Consider the following 17823-nt stretch of genomic DNA (forward strand, 5'->3'; position numbering starts at 1 on the left):
ATATATATATATATATATACACACACACACACAGACATAGTATATATACACACACACATACATATATACATATACATATGGGTATATATAAAATTGCAATGTATTTTCCCAGGGGAGAGATATAGATATAAAGATAAACCCATTCAATCCAATTAAACTAAGAACTACTCAGATAAATGAAGGATGAGAAAAATAGCTAAATTTCATTTTTTCTTATAATTATGTTTTGATGTTTAAATAAACTTTGGACTCTTTACAAGAAAATAGATATGAGAGAGTATGAGCAAAATCAATGGAGGAAAATATCATCAATTACACACATTCTACATAATCAAACCATAGAATATATGACCATAGTAACAGTGGGATAGGATTGCCTCAGTTGTCTTTAGGAAATGCATTGAGAGAAAACCATAATTAGGCAGCTTTGTAAAGAAATCTTGCCTCTACAAATAATGTTTAAGATAAAATGTTTAATGTTTATATAAATTGTATCACTCTAACATTTATCCAGATGACATAGGAGTTTAGAGTTTGGAGAAACTGAAGATGATCAATGTGTATAGCTGGAGATGAGTATAGAAATAAGAAATGGAAATAGATCATGTGTTAAATTTTAAAAGATGAATAAAACTTGGAGACTTGCAAGGTAGGGAAGATTCCATTCTAAGTAAACTGAACAGTGTGAGCAAAGCCAAAGAAATGAATATATTTGTAAGACATGAGGAAGTTAATCTGAACAGAATGAGGCAATATCAGAGAGAAATTGAAGTTAAGAATACATTGACAAAAGGTCAGATTATGGAAGGGCTTGAAAATCAGCCAGTGGAGATAGATGACATTTTTCCAGATAATAATGAGAAATTACACAATTTTTGAATAGGAGAGTGACACAATTAAAATAGTGTTTGAAAAGCTTAGTTTTCAGCAAGGTGCTGAAAAAAATTGGAGGGGGAGTGGAAGTAGTCAAATTACATAGGATACTTTGAATTCAAATTGAACATTATAAATTTCTTTATGAAAAATGAACTACAACAGTTAAACATGGTACAGGAATGGATTTTAAAATTAGATATGTTGCCTAAGATAACTCATCTATTAGTTTATACTCAAAGCTAGCACTCAAACAAAAAAGCAAAATCTCATTCAAAAAGTATGCTTTAGATGCTAAAATAATTAATCATGTAACATGATTAATTACATTAATTAGCATTTGTCTGTTTTAGCAGAAGCCTATTAAGTAAAAGTTAGCTCAAAAAGGTCGAGCATTAACTAACAAGTAATTTCGACTGTTAAACTTTAAAAAGCTTTTATTTCTTTTATTTATTATTTTGTTTTTGGTAATACAATCTAGAAAGTCTCAGATTACAGGAAACATCATTTCTTCAATTTTTAGTGAATAGAAGAATGTTGAGGTAAATAAGATACATTTTAAATAATTTCAAAAAGCATGTAGAAGTTATAGGCCCAATGCTGTGTTTAATACCCAAATTATACTGCCTTCCTCCTATAAAGTAGGTACATATTTTAAGATTAAAAAAAAAAGACATGGAGGTAAAGATGATTTGCTAAAGTATAGGCTATTAAAAATATAGTTCATTTTTTGTGTCTAAAGTACACATAATAGATGATATTAGAGATACTTCAGAAATATTTTATAATTTTTTATATTTTTTCTACAAAAAATTAATAGAGTAAGCACTATTTTTAAAAAATAACATAAAAAGGGTTCTTGGCCCATGGATTTTGGTTCAAAGGGAAAACAAAACAAAGTAAAACAAGAAATAACAAAAAAGCATGTTCTAATAAAAGCAATAATACTACTTTAAAAATACTTTTAAATAGTTTGATAAGGATTTTCTTATAAGAATTTAGCTTTTATATTAAAATATTTTTAATATGCCAGAACTTGATTTTAAAATTGAGAAAATAACTTTAAATTAATAAAATCTCAAATACATATTTTCTTCTAGTATTGAATTACTGCTACCACCTCAGAGATACAAAACAAAAATCTGTCTCATTTTACAATGAGAATAAATAGCACCTGTTGAGCCTCAGTAAGCATGTATGTATTTAGATTCAGGCATTAAGTTGTTGAAGATGATTAAAAAATGCCAATATTTTGGCCATTATTATAAATAAAGCAATTTTTTTCCTGTAGCAAAGTGAATTCCTGAAATCGTATCAGAAGTCACTCAGACCTTATTTCTTTTAAAGCACTATTTTTAAAAATGTTTTCTTGATATTTTTAAACAGTTAAGATTGTTATTATAGAGGAATAATTTCAAAATATTTAAAATATACAGTCAATTACATATATCAATAAAAAGGAAGCAGAGAGTAGTGGATAGAAACTGACCTCATTCACTGTGGCGTAGTAGCTTTCATGCTTGAATGTGGGTGAGTTGTCATTTCTGTCTCTCACCACGATTCGAACTTCATGGTAGATAACAGTACCCACTTTTTTGTTGATGCACTGAACCTGTACCACGATGGAGTGTATGTTCATTGGAGGCTGAAACACAGAAATTGCATCTTTTTAAAAAAATAATTGAAACTGAAGCATCTCATTACTGTCAAAGTATTTGTTTAATAAAATCTTCTATGTTTATTCACTTTTAAATGATAGTAATCTATAAAAATTGATCCATTTTGCCTTATTTTAAGGAAAAGTGAAGACAATCATGATTATTTCATTGCTTAATTTTCAGAATATAGGGTCTGAGGTAGTATTATGTTCATAATTAGAAAACTGGTGATGAACACAATCACAAAATTAATGTCTGATATTTGATGGGATGCCACAAATTTTGTCCTTCCAAAAGTCAAAGAAGCAATGACATAAACTTCTAATTTATAAAAACAACGTATTAATGATAATATACATAGGATAGAGAGATTGTATAACATGGTATATCATTTGTTTAAATCTATATTTCTGCTAAAATATTAAATGTTCATATCTGATAAAAACTAAAATACAGATAACCAAAAGAAGAGAATCCATTCACAACCCAATCAAACTTCCTAATTCTATACAGTTAGATGTTTATTTTGCTAATCTTTCCCTCTTTCCAAATATACATCTGTTTTACACACACACACACACACACACACACACATACACACACACACACACGTGAATATCATCCCATGTTTGCAAATACAGATTTTCTATAGCACTTTGATGTATACTACTATGAAGCTATATTTTGTATTCCATCATAAGTCTATAGCATAGTTAAAGTAAAAACTTATGAGATGTTTATTATTGTCAATTTTTGTCATTAAAAGCAAAATGTTTATACCTTGGTAAACATACTGTACATAAATATGGGCTAACTTTAATTATTTTTTATGATAAATTCTTTTAAGGGGAGAATTGTCATCAAGGGGGCATTTATTACTCAGGTGCTATGATGAAGGGCTTGCAGAAGTGGGATACACACATCTCTGGCTCTAGAGTTAAAGTGTTTAACACCACAGAATATTTATTTGTGATTTTTAAAGTATTTTTGAGTTTATAAAATTTTCCGTACATATAATTCTATCAGTATGATCTATTCTGACCACCCTGTTTAGAATGCCATGCCTCCAGTCTGCTCTGTCCTTTCAACTTTCCCCCTATTTATTTACTGTTTTTACTACATTTCTCATGCATCACATGGCATATTACACATTTTATATACTTGTTTGAGTTTGTCTTCCTTTACTATACTGGAAGCTTCATAAAGCCTGGGGTGTTATTTTGGTCATGACTAAATCTCTCTACCCAGTAACTAGCACTGTGTCTAGAACAGATGACTGAGTACTACCCGAGTTGTACTGCTGTGCTTCTAGCCTTAGTTCCATAACCTACTAATTGTATGATCTAGATGCAAACTCTCTCTGTGCTTAGTTTATTCACTTCTAAAAATGGGGATAATACTAAACACTGACATGACATAATCATCATAAGTATTATATGAGCTTACCCTGTGCTAGGCACATATTAACACATAACAGATGTAAACTATTTTTTACTTATAAAAAGCTAAATCTCCAAAAAAGTAAAAAAACATGAATCTAAAAAAAATACAAACTGACAATCTTGAATTATAAAACAAATTATTAAATATTTGGATTAAAACCAATTTAAAGATATAGCAATGATTACTGGAACTTAGGGTAGGTTCAATAAAAATGTCACATTTCTAATGAGTAGAATGTTGTAGAAACCATACCTAACCTGAAGAAAACATTGTTTAATATCAAGATATTTTTATGGCCAATAAAGAGAAATGCAATCGAATTGTATTGTACCTGGCTGAATAATTGTATCTAGAAAGAATAACTTGAAGCATCATTATCATATGGAGGAAGGTCTCTAGTGAAGTACCATACAGATCTGAGTTCTAATGTCTGCCCCAATTCACTTTTAATCACTGACATATATAAATGTATTAAAGCCATGTGTGTAAAATCTGTGAATGCTACAAAGTTCAGAAGGATATATACTACATTTAATGATAAAAAAAACAAGGTTCAAAATCATTTTATCAGAATAATAAGTATCAAAAATCTACACTTTTACAATAATAAATTTAAATAATCTTATTTGTATTAGAAAAAAGTTAATTGCCCAAATATAGTAATAAGTGGCTACAAACATTAATATGAAAATATAATTGTAAAATTTTGAGTTTTAAAAAATTTTGAGTTGGCATGTTAAGATGAGTTTGCATGCCAACACTGTAAATGGACTACTAGAATAATAATACAAACTACTTCATATGCATTAATAATAGATGAAGACATAGGTGGATTACAATAAGCACCATTTTATGGGCAAATTGGAAGTGAAGTCTAATCATCCTGAAAATGTGTGATAAAATTTGAGATGTTTAAACTAAAAATCACAAGATTCATCAGACATCTGAATGGTTGTTATGAAAAGATAAATTAGTTTATTCATTGTAGTCTCAGGGTATAGAAATAAGAACAATAAATAAAAAGTATTACAAAGCATATGTTTTCAATATAAGTAGAGATTTTCTATTAATCCAAAGTGGGTCAGAATAGAATGGACTATCCAAAAAATTAAGCCCCATCACTGAAAATCTGCAAGCTTGAGACTAAAAGATAACTTAAAAAGACTAGGTCTTAGAAATATTCTGGAAAGAATTTAAATTATATGACCTCCATTTTTACTACCAGTTTTAAAGTCTTTGCTTTAATAGGCTTTTTAAGAAAAGTACTGCATATTTCAATTGTAAAGTAAAAAACAATAAATATTTCTACTATTAGCCCTTGGCACACCTCTCAGAAGACAATCAGGTGACAATTTATGTTCTTCTAAAGTTATTTATCTTATAAATATTGTGAGAGAGACCTATAAAACCATTCCATATCAACTTCTAATTCTATAGTAAGTGTTAGCATGGGACAGAAAGGTCACAATCTTTGTAAATAGAGGATCAGATGTAGTGTGCTGCGACTCAACGCCACTTAGTCGCACTAAGTGCCCATAGATTAGATATAACCAGGTCACCTGGAACTCTTGTCACTGTCAACTTTAGTCCCCTATGCAACTGTTAGTAGCATGGATAGAACTTAGCTTGCAATAAATTCCAACCATAATGGATCATGATGAAGGCAAGAATTCCCTGTGGCTAATATACAGCATTCACTGTAATCTCACGTTGGAATAGAATCTATTCTGCTCTGTAAGAAGGTCATAAATATACCAAAGACAGTTCCACGAAGTCTATTAGTGAGAGTTTAGGGAATCCAAAATGCTTAGGAATGTGTTAGGGAAGTTTTGGTTTATTTTTAATAACTGGGTGGCAAAAATAAGTCATGGCAATTCTATCTTCTCCGATTCTCTTAAATTGCTTCATTCATGAAACAAATCAGAAAAAAAATGCTGTGTATAAACTGTTTGAGGGTAATTATTTAGGGTGATTACCATTCATATATACCTAGACATTCAAACTATTGTCCAAATTTAAAAACAACTGTTCAGCATAGTACTCTGAATGTATATTTGCATATCTGTATGTTAGTACACATGTGTGAATACATTTTGACCTACATAGATAAAGTTCAGGAATGATATGTACCAACAGTTGATGAAGGTTATCTTTGAAAAGTAAGGCCAAGAGTAAAAAGTAAGTGAAGAATTTTTTTCCAATAAATATGTATGAATTTTTTAATTTGAAAAACATTTATTACATTTTTCAATCACTTAAGTTGCAAAGCGAAGCTTTTATAAATAATTTATTGATGCGAACAGTGTAGATTATAGCATACATATTCAGTCTAAGGAGAACTGAGTTTTTTCTAGAAGCTACATTATTTGGATTACTTAATAAATAAATGTTTAGCAAACCTGAATAAGAACTGATTTTATTTTTCATAAAGCAAAGGCAAATGTTATTCACTCCTCACAGGAATGGAAGTTTTTTATCATGATTTTTCTTCCTATATAAATACTATTTTTACAAAATAAAAAGTCTTCATTACTTTAAAAATAAACTGGAGGACAGTGAAAAGAAATAAGACCCACTGTGTTGTAGAAATACTTTTTAAACAATGAAACAAAAGTTAACATAAATGGCTGGCCAGAGTTATAAGTGTACTTCATAAATTAAACTTTCAAAATAAATGGTATATTTAAAGAAGTTGCCTAAAGAAGAAAGTACGGATTTGAAAATATTGTTAGGTATATGTAACATTTAGAAATGTGTAGGTTTTTCACAATCAGTTATTAAGGACACTAAGTTTATTTAATTGTACTTATTTTATGCAAAGTTCAACATGGGTTGGGATTAATATGACACAGTCCTTTTACATTAAGCAAATCCTATAAAACTGATATGAGATGAATATAGGTAACTATAATGTGAGTCAAAAAAGAGTTCTGAAGGAATTCCCTGGCAGTCCAGTGGTTAAGACTTGGTGCCTTCACTGCCAGGGCCTGAATTCAATCCCTGGTTGGAGAACTAAGATCCTACAAGCTGCATGGCACACCCCCCCCAAAAAAAAAAAAAGAGTTCTGAAGGAATTCCCTGGCAGTCCAGTGGTTAAGACTTGGTGCCTTCACTGCCAGGGCCTGAATTCAATCCCTGGTTGGAGAACTAAGATCCTACAAGCTGCATGGCACACCCCCCCCAAAAAAAAAAAATGAGTTCTGAAGGCTTAGGAGTTTGGAGTAAGAAATTATGTACCAGCGTTACTATTAGGAAATATTTTATGTAGAGAGTAGAAATTTAAGACATGTTTTGGTAGTAGATAACATTTAACTGATGGTAATGGATAAAGGTAATTTCAAAGTATAGGTTCAAAAGAGTATCAGGGTAGGCGTGATAATAAAAAGTTAGATTATGTTGAGGGAACAGCAATTAGTTCAGTTTTCCTAGATTAGAGAATATATGTTTCTAAATAAAAGGAAAAGAGATAGGCTGCAGCTTGAATCTAGGAAACCTCAAGGGACAGTTTGCACTGAGAATTCATCTACCAATAAGGTCATAACTGTGCTTTGAGACACTAAAACTGGAGAAGGTTGAACCGTGAAATATAGTAAGGAGAACTATTAGGAGATTTTTCCAAAGTCAAGTGAGAACTAAGAGGGGCTGTCCTGGAGTTATGCTGATGGATGCAAATGCAAGACATACTCTGGAGATAAAGGTACAAAACTTAGTAGTTAAATGGATATTGGCCTGGAAATAGAAGTCAAAGCTCTTTGTGCATTTACCAATTTAAAATCCAAAAGAAGAGATGTTAAGATATTCAGCATGTTCCATGCTCTTGGATTCTAAGAATTAATATAGTTAAAATGGCCACACTACCCAAAGCAATCTACAGGTTTATTGTGATCCCTATGAAATTACCCATGACATTTTTCACAGAACTGGAACAAACAATCCTAAAATTAATATGGAACCATAAATGACCCAGAATTGCCAAAGCAATTCTTAGGAAAAAGAACAAAGCAGGAGGCATAACCCACCCAGACTTCAGACAATATTACCAAGCTTCAATAATCAAAACAGCATGGTATTGACACAAAAACAGACATATGGATCAATGGAACAGAATAGAGAGACCAGAAATAAACCCACACACCTATGGACAATTAATCTTCAACAAAGAAGGCAAGAATATAAAATGGGGAAAAGAGTCTCTTTAGCAAGTGGTGTTGGAAAAGTTGGACAGCCAGATGTAAATCAATGAAAGTAGAACACACCCTCACACCATAGAGAAAAATAAACTGAAAATGGCTTAAAGACTTAAATATAAGACATGACACTATAAAACTCCTAGAAGAGAACATAGGCAAAACATTCTCTGACATAAGTTGTACCAATATTTTCTTAGGTCAGTCTCCCAAGGCAATAGAAATAAAAGCAAAAATAAACAGATGGGACCTAATCAAACTTGCAAGCTTCTGTAGGCAACCTACAGACTGTAGGCAACCTACAGACTGGGAGAAAATATTTGCAAATAACGTGACAGACAAGGGCTTAATTTCCAAAATATACAAACAAATCATACAACTCAACAACAAAAAAGCAAACAACTCAATTGAAAAATGGGCAGAAGACTAAATAGACATTTCTCCAAAGAAGACATCCAGATGGCCAACAGACACATAAAAAGATGCTCAGCATCACTAATTATTAGAGAAATGCAAACAAAAACTACAATGAGGTACCACCTCACACTGGTCAGAACAGGTATCATTAAAAAGTCTACAAATAATAAATGTTGGAGAGGGTGTGGAAAAAAGGGAACCCTCTTACACTGTTGATGGGAATGTAAATTGGTGCTGCCATTATGGAAAAGTGTATAGAGGGTTCCTCAAAAAACTAAAAATAGAGTTGCCATATGATTTAGCAATCCCACTCCTAGGCATATATCCAGACAAAACTATAATTCTAAAATATACATGCACCCCTATTTTCATAGCAGCACTATATACAATAGCCAAGACATGGAAACAACTTAAATGTCCATCGACAGATAAATGGATAAAGATGCTGTGTGTGTGTGTGTGTGTGTGTGTGTACACACACACACACACTGGAATATTATTCAGCCATTAAAAAGAATGAAACAATGTCATTTGCAGCAACATGGATGGACCTAGAAATTATCATACTAAGTAAAGTAAGTCAGAAAGAGAAAGACAAATACCATATGATATCACTTATATGTGGAATCTAAAGTACAACAAAAATGAACATATCTATGAAACAGAAACAGACTCACAGACATAGAGAACAGACTTGTGGTTGCCAAGGGAGAGAGGGGTGGTGGAGGGAAGGATTGGGAGCTTGGGATTAGCAGATGCAAACTAGTATATAAAGGATGGATAAACAACGAGGCTTGACTGTATAGCACAGGGAACTATATTCAATATCCTGTGATAAACCAGAATGGAAAAGAACATGAAAAAGAATATATATATGTATAACTGAGTCACTTTGCTGTACAACAGAAATTAACACAACATTGTAAATCAACTATACTATACTTCCATAAATTTTCTTAAATGTTGGGATTGTTATGAACACAATTTTTCACTATTCAAATCTTTTAAAAGTTTGCCCAGAGTTTTGAGATAAGTATAACAGGACTGTGCCAGAATTATATTTTTTATGGCAATTTGAATTATTGATTTTATTGTGACCACTATTATCCTATGTCCAATAGTGAATAGAGAATATTGCTCATGAGGCCATAATTATAGACTTTAAATTAATAGACTTTAAAACAAAGAGTATAACAAAAGACAAATAAAGGCATTACATGATGATAAAGAGGTCAACTAAATAAGAAGATATAACATTTTTAAACATATATATACCTAAGAGTGCCTAAATATATAAAGCAAACATTAAAAGGCATAAATAGATAAATTAACACTAATAGAACAATAGTAGAGGACTTTAATTCCCCACTTATATCAAATGGATACCATCCAGACAGAAATTCAAAAAGGAAACACTGACCTTAAATGACACATTGTATCACATGGACTAGATAGGTAGCAATAGAACATCCCATCCAAAGGAGCAGAATTACCTATTCTTTTAAAGTCCACATGGAACATTCCCCATAATAGATCACATGCTAGCCAAAAAACAAGTCTCAATAAATTTAATATTACTGAAATCATATTGAGGTATTTTCCCACAACAACTGTATGAAACTAGAAATCAATTACAGGAAGAAAACTGCAGAAAATACAAGCATGTGGAGACAACATGGTACTAAAATAAAAAGCAATAGGTCAAGAAAGAAATCAAAGAGGAAATTTAAAAAAATACCTTGAGAAGAATGAAAATATAAACACAACTTTCAAAAATCTATAGAACACAATAAAAACAGTTCTAAGAGGGAAATTTATATTGATACAGAAAAATATCAAATAAACAACCTAGTTTTACACCTAGAGGAATTAGAAAAAGAACAAAGCCCAAAATTATTAGACGAAAGGAAATGATAAAGATCAGAGTGGAAATAAATGAAATAGAGACTAAAGGGCAATAGAAAGAATAATGAAACTAAGAGCTGTTTCTTTAAAAGAAAACCAAAATTAATCTTTAGCCAGACTCATCAAGACAAAAAGAGAGAGGGCCCAAATAAAGTAAATTAGAAATGAAAGAGGAGAATTTACAACTAATATCATAGAAATACAAACAATGATAAGAGACTACTATAGATAAGTTTAGGTCAAAAACTGGACAACGTAGAAGATATAAACAAATTAGAAACATATAATCTTCCAAGACTGAATATGGAAGAAATAGAAAATATGAACAGACAAATTACTAGTGATGAAATTAAACCAATAGTCAATAAACTCCCAACAAACAAAAGTATAGAACCAGAAAGCTTCACAAAGGAATTCTACCAAACATTTAAAGAGTTAATACCTATCCTTCTCAAACTATTCCAAGACAAAATACAAATGAAAGGAATGCTTCCAAACTCATTCTATGAGGCCAGCATTACCTTGATATCAAAACCAGACAAAGACATTACAAAAAGAGAAAATTAGAGGCCAATATTCCTGATGAACATAGATGCAAAAATTCTTAACAAAATATTAGCAAACTGAATTCAACAATACATTAAAAGGTTCATACATCATGATCAAGTGGGATTTATTCCAGGGATGCAAGGATGGTTCAATATTTGCAAATCAATCCAAATTAAACACCATATTACCAAATGAAGGATAAAAATCATATGATCATCTCAATAGATACAAAAAAAGGATTTGACAAAATTCAACATCCATTCATGATAAAAAAGACTCTCAACAAAGTTGGTAGATTGGTACTATAGCTCAACACAATGGCCAATTTTTTTTTTTTTTTTTTTTTTTTTTTTTTTTAATTTTTGCTAAGAACATAGTATTGATTTAACAACAAGTGATTGGTCTTACATGTGTTACTATGCACCATTACTTTCTCTGTTCAAACAACCAAAACTAAACAAATCAAATGCAATGCTATTTATTTTTTGTTGATTTTCACAGGTGATCCTTTGATGTTGAGTTTGTCCACAGAAACATTTGATCTTCTCCCACGTTCAATGGCTGGACTTAGATGAAATTTCTCCCTTCTTTTAAGTTCTTGGGATCCTGAATTCTCATGACCAATGCTTCACATCCTAGAGTTTTCTAGATTGTACCACTGTCCCCTTGGTTGGTACTTCAGAATCTCATTTTGCCACTCATCATCAAAAGCATGAGCATCACTTTCATTCATATTGATGAACTCTTGATTGACCTCTTTATCTCCAGTCTTGCTGTTCTTTGACTTTTTCTTTTTTTTTTTTTTTTTTTGCGGTACGCTGGCCTCTCACTGTTGTGGCCTCTCCCGTTGCAGAGCACAGGCTCCGGACGCGCAGGCTCAGCGGCCGTGGCTCACAGGCCCAGCCGCTCCGCGGCATGTGGGATCTTCCCAGACCAGGGCACGAACCCGTGTCCCCTGCATCGGCAGGCGGACTCTCAACCACTGCGTCACCAGGGAAGCCCTATTCTTTGACTTTTTAATGACATGAGTTTGGTCATGAAGGTGATGACCAACAGCCATTTTTTCTAGTCCACTCTCAAGAATCTCTCAGTGCCCTCCTACTTTCTTTTATTCCTCCTGGAGCCCTGCGACTTTTACTTGAGGTCTGGAAAATCTTTGGTTGTTCATCTCCTACTTTGGAATAAGTCATAACTGAGGAAGAACTAAACAAATGTCCATTTGGATCCATTGAAAAGTGACCAAAGTTTCTTTGTAATTCCTGCATACTGTTTCGTATATTTAACATTATTTGGTCCATTGACTGAAGAGGGTTGACATCTGTACAAGTCAAGGAGTTTTCTCCATCCTCATGTCCCGAACGGTTACAAGCTCTTCCTCTACCAACAGAGATGCTGAACATGTCTCTTCCAAAAGGTTCAGAAAAATTTCTCATCATCTGTCGCATACTTTCTCAGTGTGCCATAAAAGAATCAGAGAAGGGATCATCCTCAAAGCTGCTGCTCAGCATCCCGAACATCCTGGCTCTGTCTCAGGTGGCGACATTCACGGACAGACTGGGAAACGATGCAACTTGCCGCGGCCGCATCCTGAGCCAGCCTGTTCAATTATGGCCATTTATGACAAACTCACAGCTAACATCATACCCAATGGTGAAAAGCTGAAAGCTTTTCCTCTAAGATCAAGAATAAGACAAGGATGCTACTCTCACCACTTTTGTTCAACATAGTATTGGAAGTCCTAGTGCCAGCAATTAGATGAGATAAAGTAAATAAAAGATATCCAAATTGGAAGTGAAGAAGTAAAACTGTCACTATTTGCAGATGACATAATACTATATGTAGAAAACACTAAAGACTTCACAAAAAAATTACTATAACTAATAAATAAATTCAGTACAGTTTCAGGATACAACAAATTTAATATACAGAACTCTGTTGCATTTCTATACATTAATAATGAACTATCAGAAAGAGAAATCAAGTAAACGATCCTACTTACAACTGCATTAAACAGAATAAATACCTAGGAATAAATTTAACCAAGGAGATAAAAGATCTGTACTCTGAGAACTCTAAGATGTTGATGAAAGAAATGGAAGATGACACAAATAAAAGGAAAGATATACCTTTTTTGTGGACTGGAATAATTAATATTGTTAAAATGCCCATACTATCTAAAGCAATCTACAGATTCCATACAATCCCTATCAAAATAATCATGGCATTTTTCACAGAACTAAAACAAATAATCTAAAAATGTGAAAAGGGGATGATATCAGAATAAAATGAATACACTTAACTTTGGGGGAAAAATCACTCCTCTGTTTTATTTTGTTTCATTTTTCTCATGTTACTATAGACATGTGCTAAATTTTAAAGACTGGCCCTTTACCTATATATTTATCTCTAAATCTACTGCACAGTTCATGAAAGAAAATACTGAATTAGCAAAACTTTGTTTCCTTTCAGCTCTAACATTCAATAATTCTGTAAAGCATCTGTACTCAGCTAACTTTAAATGATACTATATTCAAAATACGTGCTCTATCTAGTTAATCTTGCCTTGATCTTACATTTGGTATTACTATCTGGCTTTTCCTCTCTTCTTCCTGATTTCTCTGTCAGTGAGGGTTCCACCATCTTAATTTTGTAACAGAAACCATTTAATCTCACACTTTGAATTTCTGGATTGAGGGCATTCTTAAATAACATTATTATTTTTTACCCTGAACTGAAAGCATTTTCCTCATCAACCTTTCTCAACTAATGCTGCCAGGAAAGAAAATAAAGGCATAACATCTTATTATTTATCTGTCACTCCTTCATGGTCACAAATTCTATTTGGAAAAAAAAAAAGCTGCAAAGTGCCCCTACTCATAGAAGGCCCAGCCCAAGTCCTGTGTCTATTTTAATTCTGGTTTTGTAAGTCCCATCACCCTGTAAGAGTACTTGTACAAAATGGCAATGTTAGATCTTTGTCATGACGTTCTTTAACTATACAGGCTTGAATTCACTTAGATAAATAATTGTATATTTATCTAGATAATTATATATAATTATAAATAAATTATCTAAATAATTAGATAAGTGTTTAGAACATCTTTTATTTACTATTTTGTCATTATTTCAATAAGTTGATTTGCCAATTGGTAAATACATTGCAAATATGTAAGCATATTTTTGTTTTCTTTTGTTTTGTTTTTCTTTACAGATTTCCCTCTGCCATATTCATTTAACATTTAATATTCTTTAGGTGTCCTATTCTCCAGCATCTTTAGCTAATTTCAGGTAGGTGTCCAATGACAACACTTTAATTTGTAAAACATCTTTTCAAGTTTAACTTAACCATAGCATTTCTAATCCAAAAGAACATTTTAAATCGAAAGGAAATTATTTTTGATAATTGTGTTAAAAAACAAGCCTGGATGGTTCTTTAAATGATACGTGTGCCCATTTTTGTAATTATTTCTTTCAGGTCAAATCAATTTTTAAGTGTATTCCCATGATACTATTTCAGTTTGCCCAATGTCCAATAAATGCTGCCCTTATCAGAAATTAAAAAACAATACCAAGGAAACAGATAAGTATCTTAAAAAGTGAAGGTGATTTTGGGTAAGTAATTAAAATTAAAACAATGTTGTAGGTTGGAGACACGGAATGCATTTTATGAATACTGAAGGTTATCTTTTCCTTTGACTCATAAATCAGACCTAGAACTTATGCTTTTTAACATCAAATTGAGAAAAAAAAACTGATTCCAAAAAGAAAGCAATTTACCAGTAAACAAGTAAATTATCATAATCATAGGTGATTTTAAAAAAGGAAACAAAATATAAAATGACAGTGGCCTAAAATAGATAAATATTCTATAATTCTCCAAACATGTTACATTATAAAATTCATATGACTTGGATATGAGTATTCCTACTTAAAGCCAGTAAAGGATGCCTTGTGGGGAGTGGAAAAAATAAGTAAAGGGGGGTCAACCATACGATGATGGATGATAACTAGACTTGTGGTGGTGATCACTCTGTAGTGTAAACAGATTTTGAACTATAATGCTGTACACCTGAAACCAGGTGTAATATAATATAGTATAATGTAATTTAAAAAAAGGATACCTGTGAGTAACACAGCTTAGGGAGACTCTTGCACCTTGCCAGTTTGTGCCATTATCCAAATTGCTTTCATAAAAGCAAGACTTATTATAAGATAAATTAAGATAAGGCAAGATAAATTATAAGATAACAACTGTCCTTATTCCGTTTTACACCTTCTTAACCACCCAGACAAAACTGTAAATTGTGGGGTGTGAAAAATGTTGCCATGATGAAACGACATAGTGAGTGAGGGCAATGATGGAGATGGGAACAGCATCAAGGATGACTTTTCCCCCCTCGGTTGAGCCAACAGACTCATTCCTGTTCTCCACTGATATCCTCCTCTCACATCTGTCCCCACTGCTCAGTCAGCTGAATTATGGGCCTCCCCAAGTGTACAGGGCAGCCCATGCTGGTGGGAGAGTCCTATTACTGCCCACCTCAACACAAAGCTCTTAAAGACTCTGAATTTTAGATATGAAATAGATTAGGGATCATCTACTTCACACATATTTAAAGTGAATCATAAATCCCAAACACTGTGGTGATATGATTCAGGTTCACTAGGTTGAATATCTGACATTTCGATTTTATAAAGTGGAAATTTGGGAGTAGGCATGTTTAGATGTACTTCTCAAGTTTTCCCAAGGTCCTGTACAATTACTGGTTATAACACCCACACACATACATACACACACTTTTCTCTGCACTCAAGACTAGAATGCAAATAAATGAGACTAAAGTTACATTACAGAGCTACTTAAATCTACTCAAGTTTTTTAACATTTTCAGAAAGAAGACATTTAACTTTGGTTATTTAGGTATTATTAATACCTAAATACTTAGGTTATACTACCTGAGAGCGACTGGACTGGGACACTGCCAGGAAACTTCTGCTCACCTTAATTTTTTTCAGCTCTATAAGCACATTGTCATTCATCTCTCAATGAACACTTACTGCTTGAAGAGCACCCTCCTGTTAGTAGTTCAACTAAAGTTTCTGTCCTCAAGCCAACATGTAGCTGTACTCTCAAATTCTGCCATGAATTGGGCTGTGCGTATCCTGCTTTTCCAAGGTTACCACCCCTTTATTCTGAGCACTCTGTTCTCTCCTTATTCAGAAGTCTGACAAGCTTCCAGGATGTCAGAAGAGGAATACAATGGTTCTCTCAGACACAGATGGTTCCTCTTTCTTTCTTATTCTTCTTTCAAGGAGTTAAAAAAAAATGTTTTTGTTGATGAACACAGAAAATAAACTCAAATTACATAACAAAAATTTGATATATCAACAAATACATGCAGATATTTAAATGATGATAAAGTTGTAACAGAGGGACAAAGAAAAAAAATGTACTAACATCTCTATCCAGAACTCTTCCCGTGCTGTTCAGGAAAAGCATTTGTTTAACAGGATCCAGCAATACCCAGTAATCCACGTTGTCCTTTAAAGAGAGTTCTATGGTTGGCTCTGGTCCTCCAGCAGTCCCTTTGATCAGCATGTTATCCACCAGAACAGTACCTGCAAACCAAAGAGAATTACTTGAAAATATATTCTACCTGTATGCATTCTTTAACAAAGATCATATGCTTAAACCCCAGCTGACTTGCAAATCTGTCTCAAACCAAAGATATTCAACTTCATATCTGTCATGATATAGAAAATGTCCTGCTTCAAAAAGGCAAAAATACCTTTATAATGCTATTTATAAATGATATTTTTGGGAGGTGAGGTGGGAGACAGATTCAAACACTTGGTGAGTCTCATCATCTATTTCTTGCATCCTTTTAACAGCATGAATCTGTTCCCCGCCCTGTCCATCACTTCTCACAGGAGTTATCACTGAATTTTATCCTGAACAAAAGAAAAGCCTATAATAACAGAGGCTGATACTTCAATTCACTCAGTAAGACTTCTGATATGAAAAGAGATATCCTGAAAATAAGAGAAAGGAAGAGATAAAGAAGTAGCAGAGACTCCCATGGTGAGAACTGCTTCTTTATCTTTTATCTTAGAGCAAATCCATAAACCATAAATCTTAATGTGAAAGACAAAACTAGTGTTCAGATACACAATAGAAGCCATTCTTCCCTAAGACACGTCTGGGGTACTCAACTAGAACAACATACTATTTTAATGTGACATTTCATTGTTTGCTTTCTTATTATTCTTTCCATGGGCTGAATTGTAGACACTTGTTGAGTAGGAGCTGAAGCAAGAGATCTCTAATCTCTCCAACTCTGTTAAAGATTCCATCTATTTTAAAAATTGAATGCAAACAGCACTGATGCAATTCAAATCCCCTCTTTTTTCCCATGCTGAAATGATCCCTTTGACAAACAATAATGTACTATAGCTTACAGCAATCATTTTCAGCTGATCCATTTTACTAAACTTATGGTATAAAGAAGAGATGTGGCCATGCAAATAAAATGTACCCTCCTAAGGACATTAGAATAAATGTCACATATCTAGAAAATTCATTGCCTTAGGATAGCATACAAGAATATATAATCTATAAATATGAATCTAGCTTGAAGAATAATAATGTAATATGTATTGCTGCATTTTCATAAGGCACAAAATTGGCTTCAATGTTGTATCATTGCACAATTACAAATAAAAAGGAGGTCTCTGGAAGATTTTTCTCAGCAAGTTAATAACAATAATAGTAATAATAATAATCTATAATA

At 32.6% G+C, this 17823-nt stretch overlaps 1 protein-coding gene and 1 pseudogene across 1 annotated transcript in view; both read right to left on the reverse strand.

Annotated features, from left to right (window-relative positions):
* The window catches only part of PCDH15 (protocadherin related 15), a 689667-nt gene that overhangs the window by 421306 nt on the left and 250538 nt on the right, over positions 1 to 17823 (reverse strand). Inside the window, exons 4-5 of the mRNA XM_024744857.1 lie at positions 16491 to 16651; positions 2363 to 2518 (exon numbers count right to left, since the gene is read on the reverse strand). Of these exons, the coding sequence (XP_024600625.1) occupies positions 2363 to 2518; positions 16491 to 16651 (317 nt within the window). The remainder of the gene's footprint in view (positions 1 to 2362; positions 2519 to 16490; positions 16652 to 17823) is intronic.
* On the reverse strand, positions 11511 to 12549 carry LOC112399590 (myeloid leukemia factor 1-like; annotated as a pseudogene).

This window comes from Neophocaena asiaeorientalis, unplaced genomic scaffold (assembly GCF_003031525.2).
Source record: "Neophocaena asiaeorientalis asiaeorientalis breed wild unplaced genomic scaffold, Neophocaena_asiaeorientalis_V1.1 scaffold131, whole genome shotgun sequence".
NCBI classification, from domain to species: Eukaryota; Metazoa; Chordata; class Mammalia; order Artiodactyla; family Phocoenidae; genus Neophocaena; species Neophocaena asiaeorientalis.